The sequence below is a fragment of the Natrix helvetica genome (assembly GCF_964273705.1).
Source record: "Natrix helvetica genome assembly, chromosome: 3".
Taxonomy (NCBI): domain Eukaryota; kingdom Metazoa; phylum Chordata; class Lepidosauria; order Squamata; family Natricidae; genus Natrix; species Natrix helvetica.
In genome coordinates, this window is record NC_138549.1 from 120,263,255 (window position 1) to 120,285,559 (window position 22,305).

General features: G+C 40.5%; 1 protein-coding gene across 2 annotated transcripts in view; it reads right to left on the minus strand.

Moving 5' to 3' along the window:
• Positions 1-19,741, minus strand: part of AHCYL1 (adenosylhomocysteinase like 1) — a gene marked incomplete at its 3' end in the record, with an annotated part of 56,929 nt that extends 37,188 nt beyond the window's left edge. Inside the window, exon 1 of one of the 2 annotated variants that reach the window (XM_081948520.1) lies at positions 19,473-19,739. In XM_081948520.1, the coding sequence (XP_081804646.1) occupies positions 19,473-19,583 (111 nt within the window). In that variant the 5' untranslated portion in view covers positions 19,584-19,739. Of the gene's footprint in view, positions 1-19,472 lie in introns of both variants that reach the window. The other variant, XM_081948521.1, reaches the window with a different exon arrangement.
• Between the last annotated feature and the right edge of the window lie 2,564 nt (positions 19,742-22,305).

Here is a 22,305-nt window from a genome sequence, read left to right on the forward strand (position 1 = left end):
TTAGTGGCTAATACATCTGCCTAATATGTAATACAGCCCAGGTTCAAATCCCAGTAAGGGTATGGCTAGCTGATGAGAGCTAAATAGCTTGAAATAGATCTATACTAGTCTCCCTTTATTTATTTATCAGCACAAATACAACACACACACACACACACACACACACACACACACGTATGTATGTATGTATGTATGTATGTATGTATGTATGTATGTATGTATATATGTATGTATTTGGAGAGTACAGACTGTCCTGGTCAGCTGACTGCGAAATACTGGGGACTATTATTTAACATACCTGGAGTATTTGGATTCAAAAAGTCTGTCTGGAAATGCAGAAAAAAACAGAAGTAATTGATTAACCATGTGATAGGCTAGCACTGAAGATGGTAATAATTTTATATAAATGAGATTGAAATATGTGTAGTCAGTCAGACAGACAGTCATTCTTCTCATTAGGGGGGGGGGGGATAAATATATATTTACAAGGTGGCCAAGACTTAGCCAAATTATTTCTTCTCCTTTGCAATGATAGTATAATGATGCTGAAGGAATAATATCAGCTATTGCCACACTGCTAAGAAATTTAATCTTTTAGATTTTTCTAATATGACCTTTTTTCTCTCTCTCCTTATATCATATGTATTCTGATACAATCCTTCCGTTTTTTTTACATTTCAAGAGAAAAAGCATTACACATTTATTTTAAAAATTAGATTTAGTGCATAAAATAAATAAATCTTTGATTAAGTTGATTTTATAAATACTATTATATTTCAGTGATCTGGCAGTTATCCCACACACACGCACACACATACATCTCCCTCCATTTTATTATTTTACTCAACTGATGTCGGTAGTTCAAACCTCAGGACTCAGACTAAAACTACTACAATTTTTAAAACAAAGGGAGAACATTTCCAAATCCAGAAAGTATAGTATGAAATTCTAGTGCTACAAATTTAAAGCTGCATAATAGTAGTAATCAAACTGCTTAACTAGTCATTATTTCATGTTACCACTTCTGCCAAAGTTTGTAAATGGATTTTTTTAAAAAAAAAATTGATTCTGGAAGCAAATGATCATACTTAGCAAAATGCAGAGTGACCTTTACATCAGTTCTGCTTCTGTAAACCATATAAGTGCACGACTGTTTCCCAATCAAGTACAAACTAGATGGTACAGTATTCAATATGATAAAAATGGGAATGACAGGCAGATTAGCTTGAATTTTGCTCTGCTAAAATCTGAGATTATGTTTAGGAAACCAGCCATTTTAAGCTGTGTGTTAAAATTTGCACAGTCAGTGGGGTTTAGTCTCTCTTTCTTCTATTTGCTCCTAGTAATGGCAATAGTATACAATTTGTATAATAAACAAAAGTGGAAGGAAAAGGAATATATATAATCAGATTTGTCCATTCTAATTATAATTGTAGAAATACTGGTGGCCAAAGGTAGACTGCACCCGTAATTTACATACATGCATACATAAACTCACTATCTATATCTATATTCCAGGGGTGTCCAAACTTGGGAACTTTAAGACTTGTGGACTTCAACTCCCAGAATTCCCCAGCCAGCTATGCTGGCTGGGGAATTCTGGGAGTTGAAGTCCACAAGTCTTAAAGTTCCCAAGTTTGGACACCCCTGCTATATTCAAAGACTACATACAAAGGGAAATGTTACAGTTCTTACAATACAAATGATTCTTAAGCAGCAAGAGAGATGCTCCTAGAAAACAAAATCTAGGATTGTACTTTATGAGGTTTTCCAGTGTGGCAAAGACATTAGACAAAATAATTTCAGAAATGGGCAATGCTTGAACAGCAGATAGGAAGAAGAGGAGTTTTCTGTGACAGTACAATCTCAGGTAAACCTTAATTTGTCAATCTTGACATATGCTGTACTGGAAAAGACAATCATTGTTGAGACTATGTTTGCACTGTAAGAGTTAAAAGGGAAACTAGGCAACCTTATTTTCACTATACCAAATCTTTGGCCTCCCATCAAAATGTACATACTAATGCTAATTTTACTGATGCACAGAAACTGCCCACGGCTCTTACATAACAACCAGATAACTGTTTAAAGCAATTGTTTTTAAAATGGAAAATATCCATAACAATGTGAAAAAGCAGTGCTGGAAAGCCAGATGCAGATGACTAGATTAAATTTAATAAAAAAAAAAACTGATGAATAATAATAGTTCATAGACAGAAACACCAGCAATGTAAAAGTTAATTCTGGAAAGAATCACACCGAAGGAGCTTCTTCTATATTGAAGCATAGAATGGTTTTATAACATTAATAGAATAAGAGCTGAAAGATACCTCCTTCTTCATGAGCAGTTTGTCCTTCTTGTCAAAGAAGTACATAATGGAAGCAGGAAAGGAAAGCAATCTAGAGAAATGAACCTTGCTTTTTAAAATTCTTTTAAATACAGACAATGTGGTGGCATTTGTTCTTAAAGGAATGTACAAACCATATTGTTCCTGCAACAAAACCTGACCAAAGTCCTTTCCCTCAAAAATCGATCTTCTTCATCAAATCAATGATACTCATATGGGAGAACACTATCATGAAACAAACGAACACCAATAAAAAAAAGTGTTTTATTTTGATGAATTGTTCCATGTCTTTAAGTCTACAAAACTGGGTAAGTTCCAAATTTGAAGTTATGGATATTTCAATCTATTGCTAGCAAGAATCTCCTTCCCCCCACCCCCCACCCCCAACAGATTTAAAGATAGCCTGCAAGTTGAAAGGGAAGGTCCAGTCAAGCTTTGCGAAGGAAAACTTTTCATTAATGGAAGAGGAAAACTTTTCATTAATAATATTCAGGCATCACATATCTGAAGCAGGAACATGGATGGCTGTATTTATGGTGAACTCTCTTCTTGTAGTGCTTCCACCCTCTTCTCTGTAGGGTGGCAACACTAAAAATTTATAGACATTTCTTAAGAGCAACAGCCACAAAATTAGTCATCATAAGCTGATTTTAACCTTCCAATTTAAATCAAAGAAGTACAATTATCTTGGTTTTACTATATAAATGTAGTTAGCACAGATAGCACTCCCAGTAATAGTGAATTTTATTTGCATAGCACATGCTATAACAAACCAAGAACCAGGTACTAACATATGCGATTGTGTTTGCAAGCATCAGCACAAATTTCCCCCTAGGAACAGCTGCAAACCAGGCTGTAGCCCCAAGGAAAATATAGTTAACAGACAAAGAAAAATGATTTTGTAACAATCTGACCAATACATAGTGCAAGATGCTAGCATGATTCCCAGAGCCTTGCAGAAACAGGACAGCAAACAAAATAATGAGGGAGTCTTACATTTACATTTGTTCCTCATGGACAAAGGCACAAATTATATAGAATATTTTGAAATCTGCCTTCAAGAATTACTGATGAAATCAGCTAATTTGCAACTGAATTAAAACCATTCTCACTGGAAAGTTCTGAATTGGTAGATAGGTTATAAGCTAGTTCTACTGTATATTCTGTATGTATATACACAGATACAATTTCCATATTTATCTTATTTGTCTGATGCTGGATTTCAATGAAATACTGAGTCATTGCCATACTTTATAATTCCAAAATTAAGGTTTATCTGAAGACAGAACCTGCTATCATCACAAAATCCTATCTCTTACAGTAAAACTCTGTTTTAGGATAACCCCTGAGAGATATTTTCTCTCATTAGCTGAAATTAATTAGCCTAACAGAAAGGCTCTACTTATTCTTTCCCCTTCCCATAGGCCAGGAAAAAGAATGAAAACCCTCTTTCTGACTTCTCAGATCTACATGGGCCATCTTGAAGTGAGAACTTGTTGGCTTCCTTTTCTTTTATTAAATTTCTCTAATGTAGGTGTAACGGTCTCTTGTCCCTAAGAACTGAGGGAGGATTCCTGTCATTCAGGAACTTTCTACTCAATAACACTATTTTTTCTTCCTTCCTTTCTTTGTTCAGAAAAAGCTAAGCCAGCTTCTATAGCAGCGATGGCGAACCTTTTTTGGCTCACGTGCCACAAGTGGGGGGAGCACAGGGGGGTCGTGTGCGTGCGTGCAGCACCCATAATGCAATGCGTGACACCCCCAGTGCGCATGCGCGCACAAAAGGCGTGACACCCCATTTTTACATGCTTTTTTCTCCCTCCCCAGGCTCCAGAGGCTTTACTAAATCTGTACAGTGAACTATTGCTACCTCCTCCAGTCCTATATTTATTTTATTTATCTTATATTTATACTATGTATATTTATTGTTCAATTGTTTTAATATGACTGTACACCGCCCCGAGTCTCTTCTGAGAGAAGGGTGGTCTAGAAATTGAATAAAGTTAAGTTAAGTTAAGTTATAGGAGCCTGGGAAGGGCGAAAAGAGCCCCCCCCCGCCCCCCCGGAGGCCCTCCAGAGGCTTCAGGGACCGTCCGGAGGCTTCCCTGAAGCCTTCGGAACGCTTAAAACGACCCTCCGAGCAAACCGGAAGTCATTTCCGGTTTGCTCGGAGGGTCGTTTTAAGCATTCAGAAGGCTTCAGGGAAGCCTCCGGACGGTCCCTGAAGCCTCCGGAGGGCCTCCGGGGGGCGGGGGAGGCTCTTTTCGCCCTCCCTAGGCTCCTATAAAGCCCCTGGAGCCTGGGGAGGGCGAAAAATGGCTTTTAAAAATGGTGAACTCAGCTGGCCGCTGGCCAGCTGACAGGGCAGTGCCTTGCGTGCCGACAAATGGCTCCGCGTGCCACAGGTTCGCCATCACTGTTCTATAGCAACTGGCAGAAAAAATGTAGCAACCCCCCTCCCCCAATAAATTATTAAACATTTCAATCTGGATTCCGGCCTTATGTTATTGAGTAAGATTTGGGTGCCTGAATGGATGACCTAGACAAGGAGCGATGGAGTGAGAATACAATTCCTTTTGATTCTTCTTGACTTCCCATGGTTACCTTCTCCAGCACTCTTGAGTGGAGTGTGTTCAGGATACAATATTACAATTCTACTGCTTCTATCTGCAGAAGATGGCATTGGGTGACATCTTGGCCTAATCAGAATGAGTCCCGGAGGATTCCATTTTGTCATTAATAATGGGACTGGTGAGGCCTTGGCATGAAATTCCAGAACTGGCAGAACATGCTGTTATTTAGCCAAATGTAACTCCACTGTGCTTACAAAGAGAAAAGGGCATTTTCCAAGATTTTAAAAACTGGATAGCCTCATAAGAGAGAATGCAGTCTTTCAGCATATTCAAGCTTAAGCAAAATTATGAAATGAGTTGTTTTGATAAAATAATGGCAATATTTTGCAAAGCTGTTGTTTGTTCTAGAGAGTCCTAAAACCAAGATGGAGGAAGTTGAGGAGTGTTTATACAGTGTCAGAATACTAATGGAACACAAATATGCCTAAGTATCCTACAGTTGTCTTTAGTGAATACATTTAAGACTACTGAGAAGTAGAAAAATCTGATTTGGACAAATGCTCAGAAAGGAAATTATATTATAGCAGGTAAACTAGGCTATGAAGAAAAAGGATTCCTTTTCGGTACCTCGTTGGACCCGATCCTTGTTGAGGACAAGAACAAAAAGGTCATGCCCACACCTGCAAAGAAGTCGAAGCAAAAATCTGCACCTTATTTTGGGAAAGCAATCCTATCATCAGTCAGATCAGGATGCGCAACACAGCAGGTATTTTCCGAGATCAGATAGGCAATTGGATAGGCACTAGACCAGGGATAGGCCTAGGTTCCATCCCCAGGGGAAGAGGCCCTTTCGGGGGGGAGGTGCCGTCCCTACCGCCAGATAGGGCAGATAGGTCAATAGCGACTCCACCCATAGGCAGCAGATTTTTGTCCGGAACCGTCTCATGATAAGGAGCGCCTTTGGCACTGGCTGGATGTCAGGCATGCCTTGCGCATTTACCTGAGGCACTTCGTTTCTTTTTATCTGTCTTCTCTGGGGAAGAGGGTATCCTCCTCGGCTATAGGGATGTGGATCAAACTGACTATCGCATTGGCCTATGAGGTTCAGCACCTTCCGGTGCCCCAGGGCATCACAGCACACTCCACCAGGAGTGTGGCTACCTCGGTGGCCTGGGCCACACAGGCGCCTATCGTGGAGATTGGAAACTGGGAACCAGAAGCAAGGAGCACAGAGGCGTGGCTTCAATTTTAACTCTGTCTCGAGGCCAATTGGACATCACAATACCCCAATCCTGGCTAATCCTGCAAAACCTCCTAAAACAACAGTTCAGGTAAGATCAACTGTCAATCCACATGCATTATTTTGTACACGCTTTTCCAATTTCAAAAATGATTTTCCATACCCCCCCCCACACGTATTTATAAACCTGAGCCTGAAAGAAAAATTAAGAAAGAAAAATTAACCTCTTATAGAGGTTGAAAGGCTGTTTTTAATTATTTATTGGTTAGAATGCAGTGCTTCTGTTGACTGACTGCAGTTCAGCAGTTTGAGTCTCGCTGGCTCAAGGTTGACTCAGCCTTCCATCCTTCCGAGGTTGGTAAAATGAAGACCCAGACCTTTGGGGGATAAGCTAACTCTGTAAACTGTTTAGATGGGGCTGTAAAGCACTGTGACGTGGTATAGAAGTCTAAATGCTCTTACTATTGCTACTGATTTTTATTACCAAATATAATCTTCATTTCATATAACTGCAGCAAGAGGCCCAAAGTGGAAATAGTCTCATGAGGCAGAGGACAATAATGGTTTATTGTGTATTCAGTCATTGAATCCATGCACAGACAATATGGTCTTACCTAGTGCTCACAACCGTCCATGGTAATACTATCCTTAGGAAGCTGAATAAGAAATGCATGCAATTGTGAAATCTGTTGTCTGATTATGGTGGGGAAAGTAATTTAAGGTAAATATTTCAACGTAAACATTGCAATATAGCTGAAAGTTGCAAAAAAAATATGAGTAGAAATCCCCCACAATTTTCCATTATTCCATTCTTCAACAAAATGCCTGACCTCCAAACTTACAAACCTCCCTTTTCAAATGTTAATGGAAACTTTGGGAAACTTACATGTAATGTTGGAGCAGTCTGCATCTGTCTCACCCACAAGATTCTCTGCATACACCATCACACTTCCAGTCCAGATCCTGGGCCAGCTATTTTTTTTCTACTACAAGCTTTAAGTGAATAGAGTCTGCACAGCAGTAAGCCTGTTACCAAGGACACACTATTGATCAGAGCACATATTATAGTTCAACTAGCTCACAATGACAGGAAGGCGTACTATAAGGTCCAGGACTTAAACTAGGCCAGTGGTTCTCAACCTGTGGGTCGGGACCCCTTTGGGGGTCGAACAGCCCTTTCACAGGGGTCGCGTAAGACCATTGGAAAAGACATATTTTTGAAAAAAATACGGAAAACATAAAATAATTTTATGGTTGGGGGTCACCACATGAGGAACTGTATTAAACTATATTAGGAAGGTTGAGACCCACTGAACTAGGCAAAGGAAATCTGCCTTTTGTAAGAGTGTTTTAAATCATTATAAAAATATTGAGATCAATAATATGGGCCTATTTGGTAATGATGGTGGCATATGGAAGTTTGTGACTTAACATGTAAGAGGACGGAAAGGGAAGCATGAATGAAATGAAATAAATAATTATAGGTGTGCTGTGTGTTAACGAAACTAAGAGAACAGCGAAAAATATAATAGATCTGAACATCTTTTAAAAGGATGCTTGATGGAATATTGAAGTGAAAAAGACTGAGCCTAGATATGTCTACATTAATATGTAGATGAAGAAGCAAATATGCTATCCAAATAAGTGCTTGTAGTCATATTCATTCTTTCAAGCTAAAATATTTTTCTCGCCAGGGTCAACACCTGGTGACTTTACATTGGGTTTTCTTGGCAGCAATATTAGGTGTTTTACTTGGCATGCAAAAGGAATCAATGCTTCTCATGAGACAGATATTCCACGTCTTCCAAAAGTGCTTTACAGTATGATCCTTGGAAAACATGTGGCTGCTTTAAAATGTTAGGTTCAAACACTAATATTTATATTCTCATAAACTCCAAAGCATTTGCTGAAGATCCAATGAAGCCAAGGATAAAAGGACAGGATGCTATGCCTAAGAAGTGATCACCATTCCTTGAAATAGTAATGTGGATAATTCAGCAAAAAGGCTTTTGGTGGCAAATAAAGCCATTTCTTATGGTATAAAAAGGTTCCTTAGGTAGTCAGCACCATGTATAATTCATACCAGGACTGCAGCAAATGTTAAAGTCCAAGTAACTGCGCAGGAAGGATTGCTTAGCTGGCAAAAGATCCTACCTACTATGCATGCCATTTGGGCCTTTGGTAACCCTCTATCACAGCGATGGCGAACCTTTTTTGGCTCGCGTGCCATAAGTGGGGGGAGCACAGGGGAGTCATGTGCGGGCGTGCCACACCCATATTGCAATGTGTGACCCCAGTGCACATGCGCGCACTACAGGCGCTCCCCTCCCATTTTTACATGATTTTTTCGCTCTCCCCAGGCTCCAGAGGCATTATAGGAGCCTGGGGAGGGTGAAAACAGCCTCCCCCGCCCCCCCGGATGCCCTCCGGAGGCGTCAGGGAAGCCTCCAGATGGTCCCTGAAGCCTTCAGAGCACTCAAAACGATCCTCCGAGCAAACCGGAAGTCACTTCCTGTTTGCTCGGAGGGTCGTTTTGAGCGCTCCGAAGGCTTCAGGGACCGTCTGGAGGCTTCCCTGATGCCTCCGGAGGGTGTCTGGGGGGCGGGGGAGGCTGTTTTCACCCTCCCCAGGCTCCTATAAAGCCTCTGGAGTCCGGGGAGGGCGAAAAATGGCTTTAAAAAAGGGTGAATTCAGTTGGCCAGCGCGCGCATGCATGCTGGCCAGCTGACATGGCAGCGCCTTGTGTGCCCTGACAAATGGCTCTGCGTGCCACCTGTGGCATTCGTGCCATAGGTTCACCATCACTGCTCTATCAGTACCTCCCAGACCATTTAGGAGACCATGAAACTATCTAGAATACACGGAATTCTACAAGCACTCAGTTGACAACTTCCATTGTAACTGAACTGGAAATACATTTATATTCCATCTTCTAGAACTTGGATATTCTCAGAGTGACTTAGCAACAATTAATGTCAATAAAAAGGAATCTTTATTAAAAATTATATGAAACCCCAATATAGAAGCCAATACATACACAAATAGTAAAGACTCTCTCAAACTGAGTAGTTTGCCATTAATTTTCTGATTGTCTCCCTTTCAAGTAGTGGCCATTTTCTGAGATCAGTCAAAGTTGGCTAATCATTGCCCCTAGCTGGACATGGATTCTTTTATAGGAACTCAAAAAAATAGCATTATGTATTAAAGCAGGTTTTAATACTAGTGCCAAGAGCTTTTGACAATTATAGGAGGAAGGGGAAGTAATACAAATATACAAATAGATTAAACCAAAATACTTTATAGGAGGTCACAGGAAGAAACTATGTTTTTCTGATATGAAATAAGAGAGCCAAACATGTCTGATTCAGTAGTTTCTATGATTAGCTTTTGCAAAAGGGCACCATAAAAAAGAACCATATTGAGAAATTGTTGGCCTCTCTCATTATTAAATTTATTAAAGAAGGTAAAATCTGATTTGTTTTGCAGAAAAAAAGAAGCCCTGTGGCACCCATTGCAATCCAAGGAAACTGTTTTAGGGGACAATTGTTTCAATTATAATGCAATCTTTTTTGGGTCTTACAAGAATTCATTCCTGCATCAAGGTTAATTAGCTAGGAGGGGGGTGGGGGAAAATCACAGCAGCATTTTACAAAGGACCTGAGATAATTTCAGTTAACCAATTAAATTTTGCCTTATATACGGCTACAGTCTGCTTCCCTGGTGCCCCCATTTGTTTGAATTAACCCTGACTGATCTTTCCTCATCAGTTTACACTTTATTGTACTGAGTCAAACCTGCATCATGGCATTAACATTCTCCTTGGCATCACAAACACACCAAAAGCTTCAGCAGAATTTTCTGATGCCATCACACATTACTAAAACAAAGCTGAAAGAAAAGCAGTTGATTGTTTTTATGGTAATGATTATGGAGAGAGGTCAGGAAAGGGAGCTACATTTGATAGGCCAGAAAGCAAAGAGTAATAACAAGATTCAGAGTTTCCATTTCCATAAAGAAATTGAGGCACATTTTGTTGCCTCTTGGTATTTTTCCCAAGTATCTTTTGTGAATTAAAATGGCTGACTAGATTTGATCAATAAAAAGTTACTCTTTCCACTACAGTCTGAACAAAGTACAAATCTGCAACTTCAGGTTTAAAACTCAAGAAGCATGTTACGTAGTTACGCAACAGATTATTATGCTATTAATTTCTTATTTACAATACCGTAATTTTATTCCAACACACATGGCTTTTTCCCCCCTCCAAAATAACTTTTCTTAACACCAATGCACAGGATCTTCTATCTAATGCTTTTCATTTTATTTTATTTTTGAAAATGTCTGTTTAAACTACATTTAAAAAATAAAAATGTATTGGCCATCCATCTTACCACAGAGTAACTCAGGGAAGTTGTGGTATTTAATGGCATTTAACTAATTTTAAATGAAATTTAATATTGGCCTGTCACAAAAGGCTAGGCATTATTTTTAATCAGAAATTGTTCCTGGCTATGAATAGTCGTAGAAAAACATATGAAAGCTTCTACACATGCCACAGCAGCAAGGCTTTTATATACATAATGATGGAAAAACTGACATTGCTTATTATGGAAGAATGGATGGTGAAAATAATGGAACTGGCTGAAATGGCAAAATCGACAGCTTTGATCAGAGAAAAGACACTGATTAATTTTAATGCTGACTGGAAACTTGTTTTGGATTTTTCATGAACAAAAAAAATGGAATTATGACATATGGATTTAATGCTTGGGTAGCAAAAAAAATGGTAAACTTAGAATAAATGTATAATATCTGATGTAAAATAAAGTTAGAAGTCATTTCTTTTTCTTTCTTTCTATTTTTTTCTTTCTGCATTTTTGGCTTTGTTTCTTTTTTCACTCTGTACTACTTGCTTTTTCCTACTTCAATTATTAGTTTACTAGTTTGTATTCCTTTATTTGAATTTTTAATATTCATAAAAGGAAATTGTTCCTAGGTTAAATTATATTTGTAATATATTCCCAGTAGAAAGGGCCTAGTTCTTTAAACATAAAAATCAGCCGGCTTGTGATTCTGTGGCAAAGTATTCTGCAGTGTTCCTACTGCTTCTATCTCTTTTGTGTCTGACCAAGATAAAGGAAAATGGAGAACTCAGTCAGCAAATTATATTTCTCCTCATCAACCATATGCAACTAATGGCCATGATTCTCCATATACTTACTCTTAAAAGAGCAGATATGTTTTGAATTAAATATGCCATAGAGGTGAAACTTGAAAAATTAGAATATCATGCAAAAGTTCATTTATTTCAGTAATGCAACTTAAAAGGTGAAATTAGTATACAAGTTAGACTCATTACATGCAAAGCAAGATAGTTCAAGCTGTGATTTGTCATAATTGTGATGATTATGGCTTGCAGCTCATGAAAACCCCAAATCCACAATCTCAGAAAATTAGAATATTGTGAAAAGCTGCAATATTCTAGGCTCAGTCTCCCACTCTAATCAGCTAATTAAGCCATAACACCTGCAAAGGGTTCCTGAGCCTTTAAATGGTCTCTCAGTCTGGTTCAGTAGGAATCACAATCATGGGAAAGACTGCTGACCTGATAGTTGTGCAGAAAACCATCATTGACACCCTCCATAAGGAGGGAAAGCCTCAAAAGGTAATTGCAAAAGAAGTTGGATGTTCCCAAAGTGCTGTATCAAAGCACATTAATAGAAAGTTATGTGGAAGGGAAAAGTGTGGAAGAAAAAGGTGCACAAGCCGCAGGGATGACCGCAGCCTGGAGAGGATTGTCAGGAAAAGCCCATTCAAGTGTTGGGGACTTTCACAAGGAATGGACTGAGGCTGGAGTCAGTGCATCAAGAGCCACCACACATAGACGGATCCTGGACATGGGCTTCAAATGTCGTATTCCTCTTGTCAAGCTACTCCTGAACAGCAAACAATGTCAGAAGTGTCTTACCTGGGCTAAAGAAAAACAGACCTGGTCTGTTGCTCAATGGTCTAAAGTCCTCTTTTCTGATGAGAGCAACTTTTGCATCTCATTTGAAAACCAAGGACCCAGAATATGGAGGAAGAATGGAGAGGCACACACTGCAAGATGCTTGAAGTCCAGTGTGAAGTTTCCACAGTCAGTGTTGATTTGGGGAGCTATGTCATCTGGTGGTGTTGGTCCACTGTGCTTCATTTAAGTCCAGAGTCAACGCAGCTGTCTACCAGGAGATTTTGGAGCACTTCATGCTTCCTTCCAGACGAGCTTTATGGGGATGCTGACTTCATTTTCCAGCAGGAGGTGGCACCTGCCCACACTGCCAAAAGCACCTAAAACCTGGTTCAATGACCGTGGGATTACTGTGCTTGATTGGCCAGCAAACTCGCCTGACCTGAACCCCATAGAGAATCTATGGGGCATTGCCAAGAGAAAGATGAGAGACATGAGACCGAACAATGCAGAAGAGCTGAAGGCCGCTATTGAAGCATCCTGGTCTTCCATAACACCTCAGCAATGCCATAGGCTGATAGCTTCCATGCCACGCCGCATTGAGGCAGTAATTGCTGCAAAAGGGGTCCAAACCAAGTACTGAGTACATATGCATGCTTATACTTTTCAGAGGTCAGATATTGTTCTATGTACAATCCTTGTTTTATTGATTGCATGTAATATTCTAATTTTCTGAGTTTGTGGATTTGGGGTTTTCATGAGCCGTAAGCCATAATCATCACAATTATGACAAATCACGGCTTGAACTATCTTGCTTCTCATATATTAGTTTCACCTTTTAAGTTGCATTACTGAAATAAATGAACTTTTGCACGATATTCTAATTTTTCGAGTTTCACCTGTATATCCCTGTTATGGTAAAAATATTGTGTAATATGATTCATTCTTAAGAGTATTCTTACAAAAGCCATAAATGTAAGAATGTAAGACTCTTGTAAGAATACTCTAAGAATCATCATATTACATAATATTTTTACCCTAACAGGGATAAATGGCATATTTAATCCAAAACTGCTCTGCTATCTGCTCTTTTAAGTAAGTGACGTTCAGTATTTTTTCCTGTAATTTTAAATGTTTAGCCTTTCAAAACAGAGAACACTTTTTGAGTGGTAAGAGAAAAACTGAGGATTATGACTCTACCAGTAGATTCAGTGGTAATTTCTATACTAGTGATTTAGAACATCATCTAGCCTTCATTGACATGACCTAAAGCCTGCCGGCTATTTTTGGCAAAATAATGGTTAGATGGCTCAAGAAGATCCTATACAATAAATTGCAATAATATAAAAGAAATATTTCTTGAACTGATGTATTGCTCGTCCCCAATCCAATGAAACTGTTCGCTTTATTTAGGATGGGAACATACAGATTAAGTAATTATTTTAAGGAGTCATAGTACTGCAAAGTTTGGAACCTCTGTTCTAAGCCATTCTTGGCAAGAATTTGGCTCCAAATCATAATTAATATTGTGGGTAAGGTAGAAAGTTAAACTATAAACTGAAACCATGGTAATAATAAAGGTTAACTAATTGTTAACTTCCTCTTCCTGCCATCAGACAATAGAGTGGTTATACAGAATTACTGCTTCAGTGGCAGACTCTCTTTTGCTCTGATTACATTTCCATCTCTTCAGGTGAATGGAAGATTCTATTAAGAAACAAAAGACTGTGGGAAGCGTGTGCTGATTCCAAGCACAGTGGAGGCACTGACTCCATAATCAGAAAAACTGGAAATTACTGGTACCAGTCAGTGCAAAGGTGGCTGGGATACCAGCCAAGTAAAGCTGTAAATTGCTGATGATACGTTTCCTAGTGTTTTAGCTGAACTCCCATCAATCTATCAAAGGTAGAATAGACCGACTTTTCTTGTATGTTTGCATCCATTTGCCATTATAGTTATCAGTTAAAAAATTTAAGAACTTAAAATTGCATAATACTGATTACAATCCTGCTGTAAAATAATGAATGCAATCTAACTAGGGCTGCAGCAGTATGTATCACTGGAGAAACTACTTTATCCTAAGATCTGACCAAAACACTACAGCCAAATAATGAGAGACCTAATTGGTGCAAAATCTAATTTTATTTGATATCCTAAACTCAATCCTCTGAAGTATCTCATTTTGCCAAGATACTTAGAACCTCTGCTTCATTGTACATTAAGGGTCCGTTAGGCCTTCCTTCTTTTCTGCTCTCTGCTTTCTCTAAGGAGCTCTTTCCCAATTTAGAAAATATTTTTTTTATTTTGTCAAACTCTATTCTGCATACCATTAGTAATATGACTGAGAAACATTTATTTAAGAAATGAACCATTAGTAATCCCTTACAGGTATGCATGTCCTCTAACTATCCAGAGTTACAGAAAGGACTACCATTTCTTCAACTTAGGCATGAGTTTCACTTATAGCATTCTGAAATTAATTGCATGTCAAAGTTACTCCTATTTGTCGATTTCATCAGAATACTTTTAAAAGCATAAAATGAATGTACATCCTGTATTTCATGGATATTAAATTCCCACTCTGTACTGTACAATGAAGATTCTAAATAAAATTGACAGGTATAGTGTAGTGGTTATGGTATTGGGCTGAAAGTAGAAAAACTTGTTCAAAACCACTGAGTAACTTTGGGTAAATCAGTTTATTTTCAGCATAACCTACCTGACAAGGTGAAAAGGGAAGGAGTGCAATGTACACTATATTAAACTCTTGAAGGGCAAGTCCATCAAACAAATACATAGATAAAATACAATTGTATTTTCAGTTCTCATAGAAAGCATTTCTGATCATGAAATATAATCATCATAGTGATTATGTTCTGAAAAAAATCTTACAACACAATAATACATGGTTTGTATTAAAAACTATGTATGTATATACCGTTTCCCCCAAAAGACCTATCCTGAAAATAAGCCCTAGCTTGATTTTTATTTGTGCACCTAATATAAGCCCTACTCAAATAATAAGCCCTTGTTAAGATGCCACCCACTCCATCCCACCATGCATGGTGGGATGGAGTGGGTGCATGCATAAAAATCAAGCTAGGGTGGGGGGAGGGGGCGCATGCATAAAAATCAAGCTAGGGTGGGGGGAGGGGGAGCTGCCCCATGTGCCCTGCACCCGCTTACTTTAGAACCACTGTAGCCAGGCCTCCCACACCCTGACACCTGTCGCGCAGCTGCCCAATTTCTTCTGCAACTGCTTGCAGCCGCTTGTGGCCAGACACCACATGCTGCATTGCACTGGTGCTGCTGCTCATGGCAGGCTCATCATTTCGGTGCCAGCGCTTGTGGCAGGAGGCTGCAAGGCATGTTGCTCCGATGCCATTTGTGACAGGAAGCCACGTGCTGTGTTGTGCTGCTGCCGCTGCTTGTGTCCACAATGGTGCACCGTAGCACTGGGCGGCACTGGTGCAATGAACCACGCGGTGTCTGGCTGTGAGCGACTGCAGAAGTCAAGCAGCAGGTGTCAGGGCATGGAAGGTGCAACAGATGTCAAGGCATGGGAGGCCTGGCTTCAGCGGTCCTAAGGTAAGCGGGTAAAACATCTCCCAAAAATAAGACCTGGTGCTTCTTTTGGGGCCCAAAACAAAATAAAACTGGGTCCTATTTTGGGGGAAACCCAATATGTATGAATGCATGTAATTATGTATGAAATATATTTGGAAAACTAGAAATATAGTTTCTAATTTCTAACAAGAAATATATACTATGCAATCGATAGGCGAGCTAAACAGGAATCTATTATTTTGAAATACAGAAATCTAGGAAAATATATGACCAGTAGACACATACTTGTATACTTCGTGTGCCAAAAGGTCCAAGTAATATGATGAATTTAAGAAGCAAAACCCATAATTCCCCCCCCCAAATGATCAAGTATCACAGGGCTCATCTATTACTGCAATGTACCAAGAAAATCTTAGTCCACTGAATGAAACATGCTTACGTAGATTTCTACCTGCTGAAGTGGCCCTGAACTTTCTGAAAGGTTTGTTTAGTTACCAAACATTATGAACATTAGTTTTGATACAAACCTGTAGCCACAGAAATAAGTAAGATTCATCCCTCTGAAGTTGGAGAAAGCATTCTGCACCTCTGACTAGAAATTGCAACACTGAAAACTTTCTCCTGCTGCACCATTAAATTCTGAAAGCAACAATTCCTGATGTCACGAACTAGGAAGCTAGGACTTTGGACCTCCTGAATATGAAGCATTCTTAGTCTTCAATCATATACCCAAGTCCAGTAATTCTACACAATGGTTCTGGAGGTAATTTTTTTAATCCTTTCCAGCTGTCGGCAAGAAATTGGAGTTAGGGGCTTCTTCTACAACTGCATCCTATAGTACAGTGATGGTGAATCTATTTTCCCTCGGGTGCCAAAAGCACATGCATGTGCTATTGTGCGGGCATGCCCACATCCATAATTAAATGCCCCCACGTGTTATGCCCACCTGTGCATGCACATGCGACCCCCCCCACTGCCCCCGTGCATACACACATGGCTTTCTTGGAGCCCGGGAGGGCAAAAACGGCCTCCCCCTCCCCTAGGCCCTCTGGAGGCAGGAAACAGCACATTTCCTGACTTCTGATGGGCCCGTTCTTTGCCCTCCCAGGCTTCAGGTTTTCCTGAAGCCTGGGGAGAGCAAAAATGGCCTCCCCATGCCCTCCAGAAGGCTGAAAATCAGCTCGGAGATGACACAGGGCAACGGCTCGCATGCCCTCAGATATGGCTCCATGTACACACGTGCCATAGTAAATAAATCCTACTAGTTTCAAGAGTTAGTAAAGATGTGAAAAGATAACCAATTTCGTTGTATTTAAGTACAATGACAATAAAGATTATACTTATACTTATTTAAAAAGAGATAAGGTAAGAAAACTTATCAGTATAGCTACAATATAAAACATATGCAAGCAAGAAGCATTTAATCTGCATTATTTTTTCTGAGACAGATGCCAGCACAAGATTGGATTATATGTTTCCTCCATAATCTGAACTCTCAGGGATGTGGTCCAGATATCTCTTTGCATGTTACATATCAAATGCTAAATATAGTTTTTGGAAATAAAGGTATTACAGGATTCCACTAGTTTTAAAATTCTAGTTTTGCATAGGAGAAGCCTCACGCATGAGAAAGTTTTCTTTGTAAAATCAGAACCACAACTTTTCATCCTAAGGTTACAGGAAACATTTTAGTGGTATAAGGTTCAAAATGGTCAGACCAAAGCAAGCAAATTATTGGTTAAATAAATGCTCTGTATGTAAGCACTTTTGAATTTTAATGCAACATAGATACTGTGGACATTAAAACATTCCATTTCAATCATAAGATCATTCCATTAAATTTCACCATAATCATGTTTTTAAAAAAGAAATTACATCTTTAGATGAAACTTTTTCAAATAGACATTCTTGTACAGTATTCCAGTTTTGAGTTGTAATGCAAAATTTAGATAAGTACAGAATGTAAAGATAAATGCATTTCTCATATCATGGAAATGTGAATTAAATTTGTTTGCTTACAGATATAGTTCACAGAAACAACAGGTATCTCTATAGCATAAATTCTAATTCTTAAGAACCTAATTTGATGGAAAATTTGAAGGAAAATATCTCATTTTTTTCAATATTTAAGGTTTTAGGAAGATTTATTGATTTAGTTTTAAATTTTGGTTCACAGAGCATTTCAATTAAAGCACCTTTTGATGCAGCTCCTTCAGTTAACCTATTGAATTTACTATCTGAAAGTTGCACAAAGGGATCGCTAGCATTTGTAAGAGGCAAACAAAACTTTCCAGATAAAGTAAATGAAACAATCTTAATAAGTTCAACTGTGCTTCAGTATCAAGCCATTTAGCCTGCTGCTTCTTTTTGCTCTGTGCTCTATTTAAGTATAAATTCAGTCATGCACTATGGATCTAGAGAGGATTCAATGTTCAGCTCAGATGGAATTCCCAAGCAATTCTAAACTGAGAACTTAATTGTGCATTATTCAAGAGGTGACAAGAGCAGCTTTGCTAAAAGCAATAGCTGCAAAGAGAAGGTTTTTTTAAAAAAAGTCTAAAGCAAAGAGGAGTAGAAATTAAGTTCCATTTAAGTTGTGCAAACAATATGTGTGCAATTTTTCATGGACGGCTCTGGATCAGCACCTTTAAGGAAGAGATAGACAATAGAAGAATGTGTGCATTAATCTTCAACTATTGGTTTGTGGTTAAGGCAGCAGGTTAGAAACTGGAATCCTGAATTCTAGTTCCACCCTAGACACAAGAGCCAGCTAGGTGACCTTGAGTAGTCACTTTCTCTCAGCCTTTGGAAAGAGGCAATGGTAAACCACTTCTGGAAAACCTTGCCAAGAAAACTGCAGGGATTTTATCCAGGCAATCTCAGAGAATAGGACATGATCCAAGGGAAGAAAAAAAAAGAAAACCCTGCAATGATGTAACAGGAACATACTTGGGGGTTTATGATACAAAGATGCAGCTTGGAACAGCACCCAAACTACCAAAGTCACATTGTCACAAAGGATGTTTCCAAACTTCAGAACGGTAGTCCTGTCTGAATCCATTGTTATGGGAAAGTTAACGTTTAATCTTGTAGAGGACAGTCCGAGTGGCTCCCGGCCCCACATTGCTTCTAGCCAGAAGTGTGATAGTGGTGTGGGTAGTATCACACCACAGGCACCAAGTTCCAATTTTAAGTATCCTGCCTAACAGCAGAGTTTTCCAGCAGGGAGGGAAAGGAGGAGGACAAATGCCTTAATACAGCTGCGGTACCTAGTCCCGCCTGGGCCTGAAAAGACTGAACACCCCGGGGCGCTTCCAGCAGTTTGCAAGAGTCCAAAGCTCCCATATAAACTGAGCCACCGCCTTCCCAGCTCCAGAGTCCCGTCCTTTCTTTCTCCTTCGTGGGAGGTTTCCCCTCCCCCCCCTTTCCCTCGATTGGTGCCTGCCACCCCCTTCCCTTTCTGTTTTCGGGGCCGGGTCTCATTCCCAGCACCCCTGGGAACTGTCCGGGACAAATCCAAAGGGGAAGAGCTCCTCGGGGCATGTGCAGAGGGCTAAGCCAGCCGCACGCCCCAGTCCCATCCCAGGAGGTCAAGAGGAAGGAGTTTCCCCATTGAAAGGGCATGACTTTCAGGGGACGCCTGTCTCCGGCCGGCACTTCACTTCTCCTTTCCAGGCCCGAGTCGAACCCGATTCCGCCCACCACCACACCCCACCACACCCCGAGAGACTCCACCCCACCGAGCGCCTTTTCTCCCCCCCGCCCGAGTTTGCTGCTTGTCCCCCGGCTGCCCGCACCTTCTTGGGCGCCTTGGTGACCGTGGACATGAAGGAGTATTTCTCCGCGTCCTCCATCTCCTTGGTTTGCTTCAGCTCGTCCCCTGCGGCAGCGTCTGGCACGGAAGACATGCTGGAGGGAAGCGGGGAGGAAAGGGGCCGATCGCCCAGGCCGAAGAACCGGACGGCTTCCCCTTCACGCGCTCCGCCGCGACCTCCTTCCACGATCGCCGAGTCTGCAGCCGCCGCGCTTCAGTAAGGGGCGGGGCCAGGGCAGCACCTGCGTCAGCACGCACCCGCGGGATCGCCCCACTCGCGCGCTAGGCTTTCGGGCACGAGAGGCCCGAACGCAAGGGCCGGGCGCCGAGTCTCTGCAGCGCCTCCTGGCGGAACTTGCGCTCATCGCTGCTCTCGGGAGTCCTCGAGCTCCTTTTGTTTCGCAGTACAAAAAAAAAAAAAGCAAGAGAGGTGCCCGACATCCAGATCCAGAAATACTTTTCGCAAGGCAAAAACGAAAAAGGCTAAGGCGGACAAAAATACCCAAATAAGATGTTGCGAAAAGTTGTGTGTGTGTTTGTGTGTGTTGGAGCGGGGGTCTTTTCTCTTAGTGAAAGATAGTGGATGCATAGGCACAGTAGGAGACTTACCCATCCATTATTTTTGCTGCAAGAGCCTAGCCCTAGAATAATTCTGAATCTTATTAGGCCTTTTTTTTAAAAAAAAAATCAGTTTATCAATTATTTCTATATAGATAATGATACAAGTAGCCTATGCATCAATTATTCTTTACACAATATTGTTGGTGATGAGCCGATTTGATAGATCAATTTCAAAAATGGAAAAGGAATTAGAGGTTCCTTTGTTGCAGAAATGAGACCAAACCTGCTCTTCCTCGAAGGGAAAGGTTTATTGTGCAAGGTTCAGCAGCGATAGCTCAAGCAGAATCTGAACCCCGAAGGGCAGTTGGTTACAGGTTTTTGTACTATATCAGCCAGGATATTGATCATTCTCCTACCTAGCCCTCTCCCAGAAAAATGAAATATCCTAGGAAATATTGACAAGGCAGAATGTTATATTTTCCTGGATGTGAAAAAGGGAGAAACACATTTTAAACACAAAGTAAATTCCTGCAGCTTCCGGCCCATCCCCACTTTGTCAATGGGCCATTAAGAAGGCCAAGCTAGTCCACTTTACATAATAAAGAGTTCTCCCCATCAGCTCCAGGGGGATGGGAATGAAGGCATGATAATATTGCCTTTTACTCAACTGACCACATGACATCTGAGAACTCAACCAAACCTGGATTCAAAACTCAGCCTAGAGGGTTGCCCTTGCACGGGCCCATGGGAGTCTGGCAACCAATCAGAATACATTTCTTACACAGGAACAGGAAACAGATAGGTGGGGCAGAACAGATTATAAAAAGCCCTGCAAGCCCTTCTTCACCCTCTTCTCTTCCCTTCTCTTCTTCTTCAACCAACATTGAAGCATGTGATCACCTTTTCTGTTCAGGACTCAAGCCATGTGGTCCGGTCCACCATTAAAACCATCTTTCCAAGCAGCCTCCATGTCTCCAGTGTCTTTTTCCCCACTTGGAGCCGAACCCAGAAGGACATTTCTTCCAACACTCCTAAGTACACATTCTTCCCGGGTCACGTATGCCTCGTACACATTAACCCCTAGTGACAGTATATCTTGATTGCCTTATATGGATATAATCTTACCAATTTCCTGGCTCGACCTAGTCAGGTAGATAAGGTAATCAATCCCCTGTTGCATGGATAAAGTGTCGGGGCATTCTTGCCCGGCTTAACCTTACTTATATGTTAACCTTCTACTTTATTCCCCCCTTTGAAACTCTTCTCACTTTTCAGGAGGAATTTCACAATCATCTGTTGAAAGAAATGTCCTTCTGGGTTCGGCTCCAAGTGGGGAAAAAGACACTGGAGACATGGAGGCTGCTTGGAAAGATGGTTTTAATGGTGGACCGGACCACATGGCTTGAGTCCTGAACAGAAAAGGTGATCACATGCTTCAATGTTGGTGGAGAAGAAGAGAAGGGAAGATGGAGGGGCTTGCTAGGCTTTTTATAACCTGTTCAGTCCCACCTCTCTGTTTCCTGTTCCTGTGTAAGAAATGTATTCTGATTGGTTGCCAGACTCCCATGGGCCCATGCAAGGGCAACCCTCTAGGCTGAGTTTTGAATCCAGGTTTGATTGAGTTCAGATGCCATGTGGTCAGTTGAGTAAAGGCTTATATTATCATGTCTTCATTGTCATTGCCAGAACTCTACACCCATCCCCCTGGAGCTGAAGGGGAGAACTCTTTATTATGTAAAGTGTGACTAGCTTGGCCTTCTTAATGGCCCATTGATAAAGTGAGGATGGCAGGAAGCTGCAGGAATTTACTTAGTTTTTTAAAATGTATTTCTCCCTTTTTCACATCCAGGAAAATATAATATTCTGCCTTATCAATATTTCCTAGGATATTTCATTTTTCTCGGAGAGGGCTAGGTGATAACTTCCTACACATCCATGCCTGTTATTTTTTCATATTCCCACATTGCTATTACCTGGGCTACTGCTTCCCTTTTTGCTAATAACTACAGGCTTTTAGATATGGTTCACACAAAAATGGGGAGGACACATGGGAGAATAACACAGCCAGCAGCAATTAGACTTATAAGGGCAACTATGGCTTGCAAACCAGGTAATTTAGGGAACCACCCACTAAAAATCTCTTTGAAATTAAATTCACTCCATTTCTGATCAGCATTATGGGTAAGTGGTCTCATTTCCATAGATAATTGTTTAATAACTTTCCCTGTTTCATCAATCTGTAAACAACAGTTAGA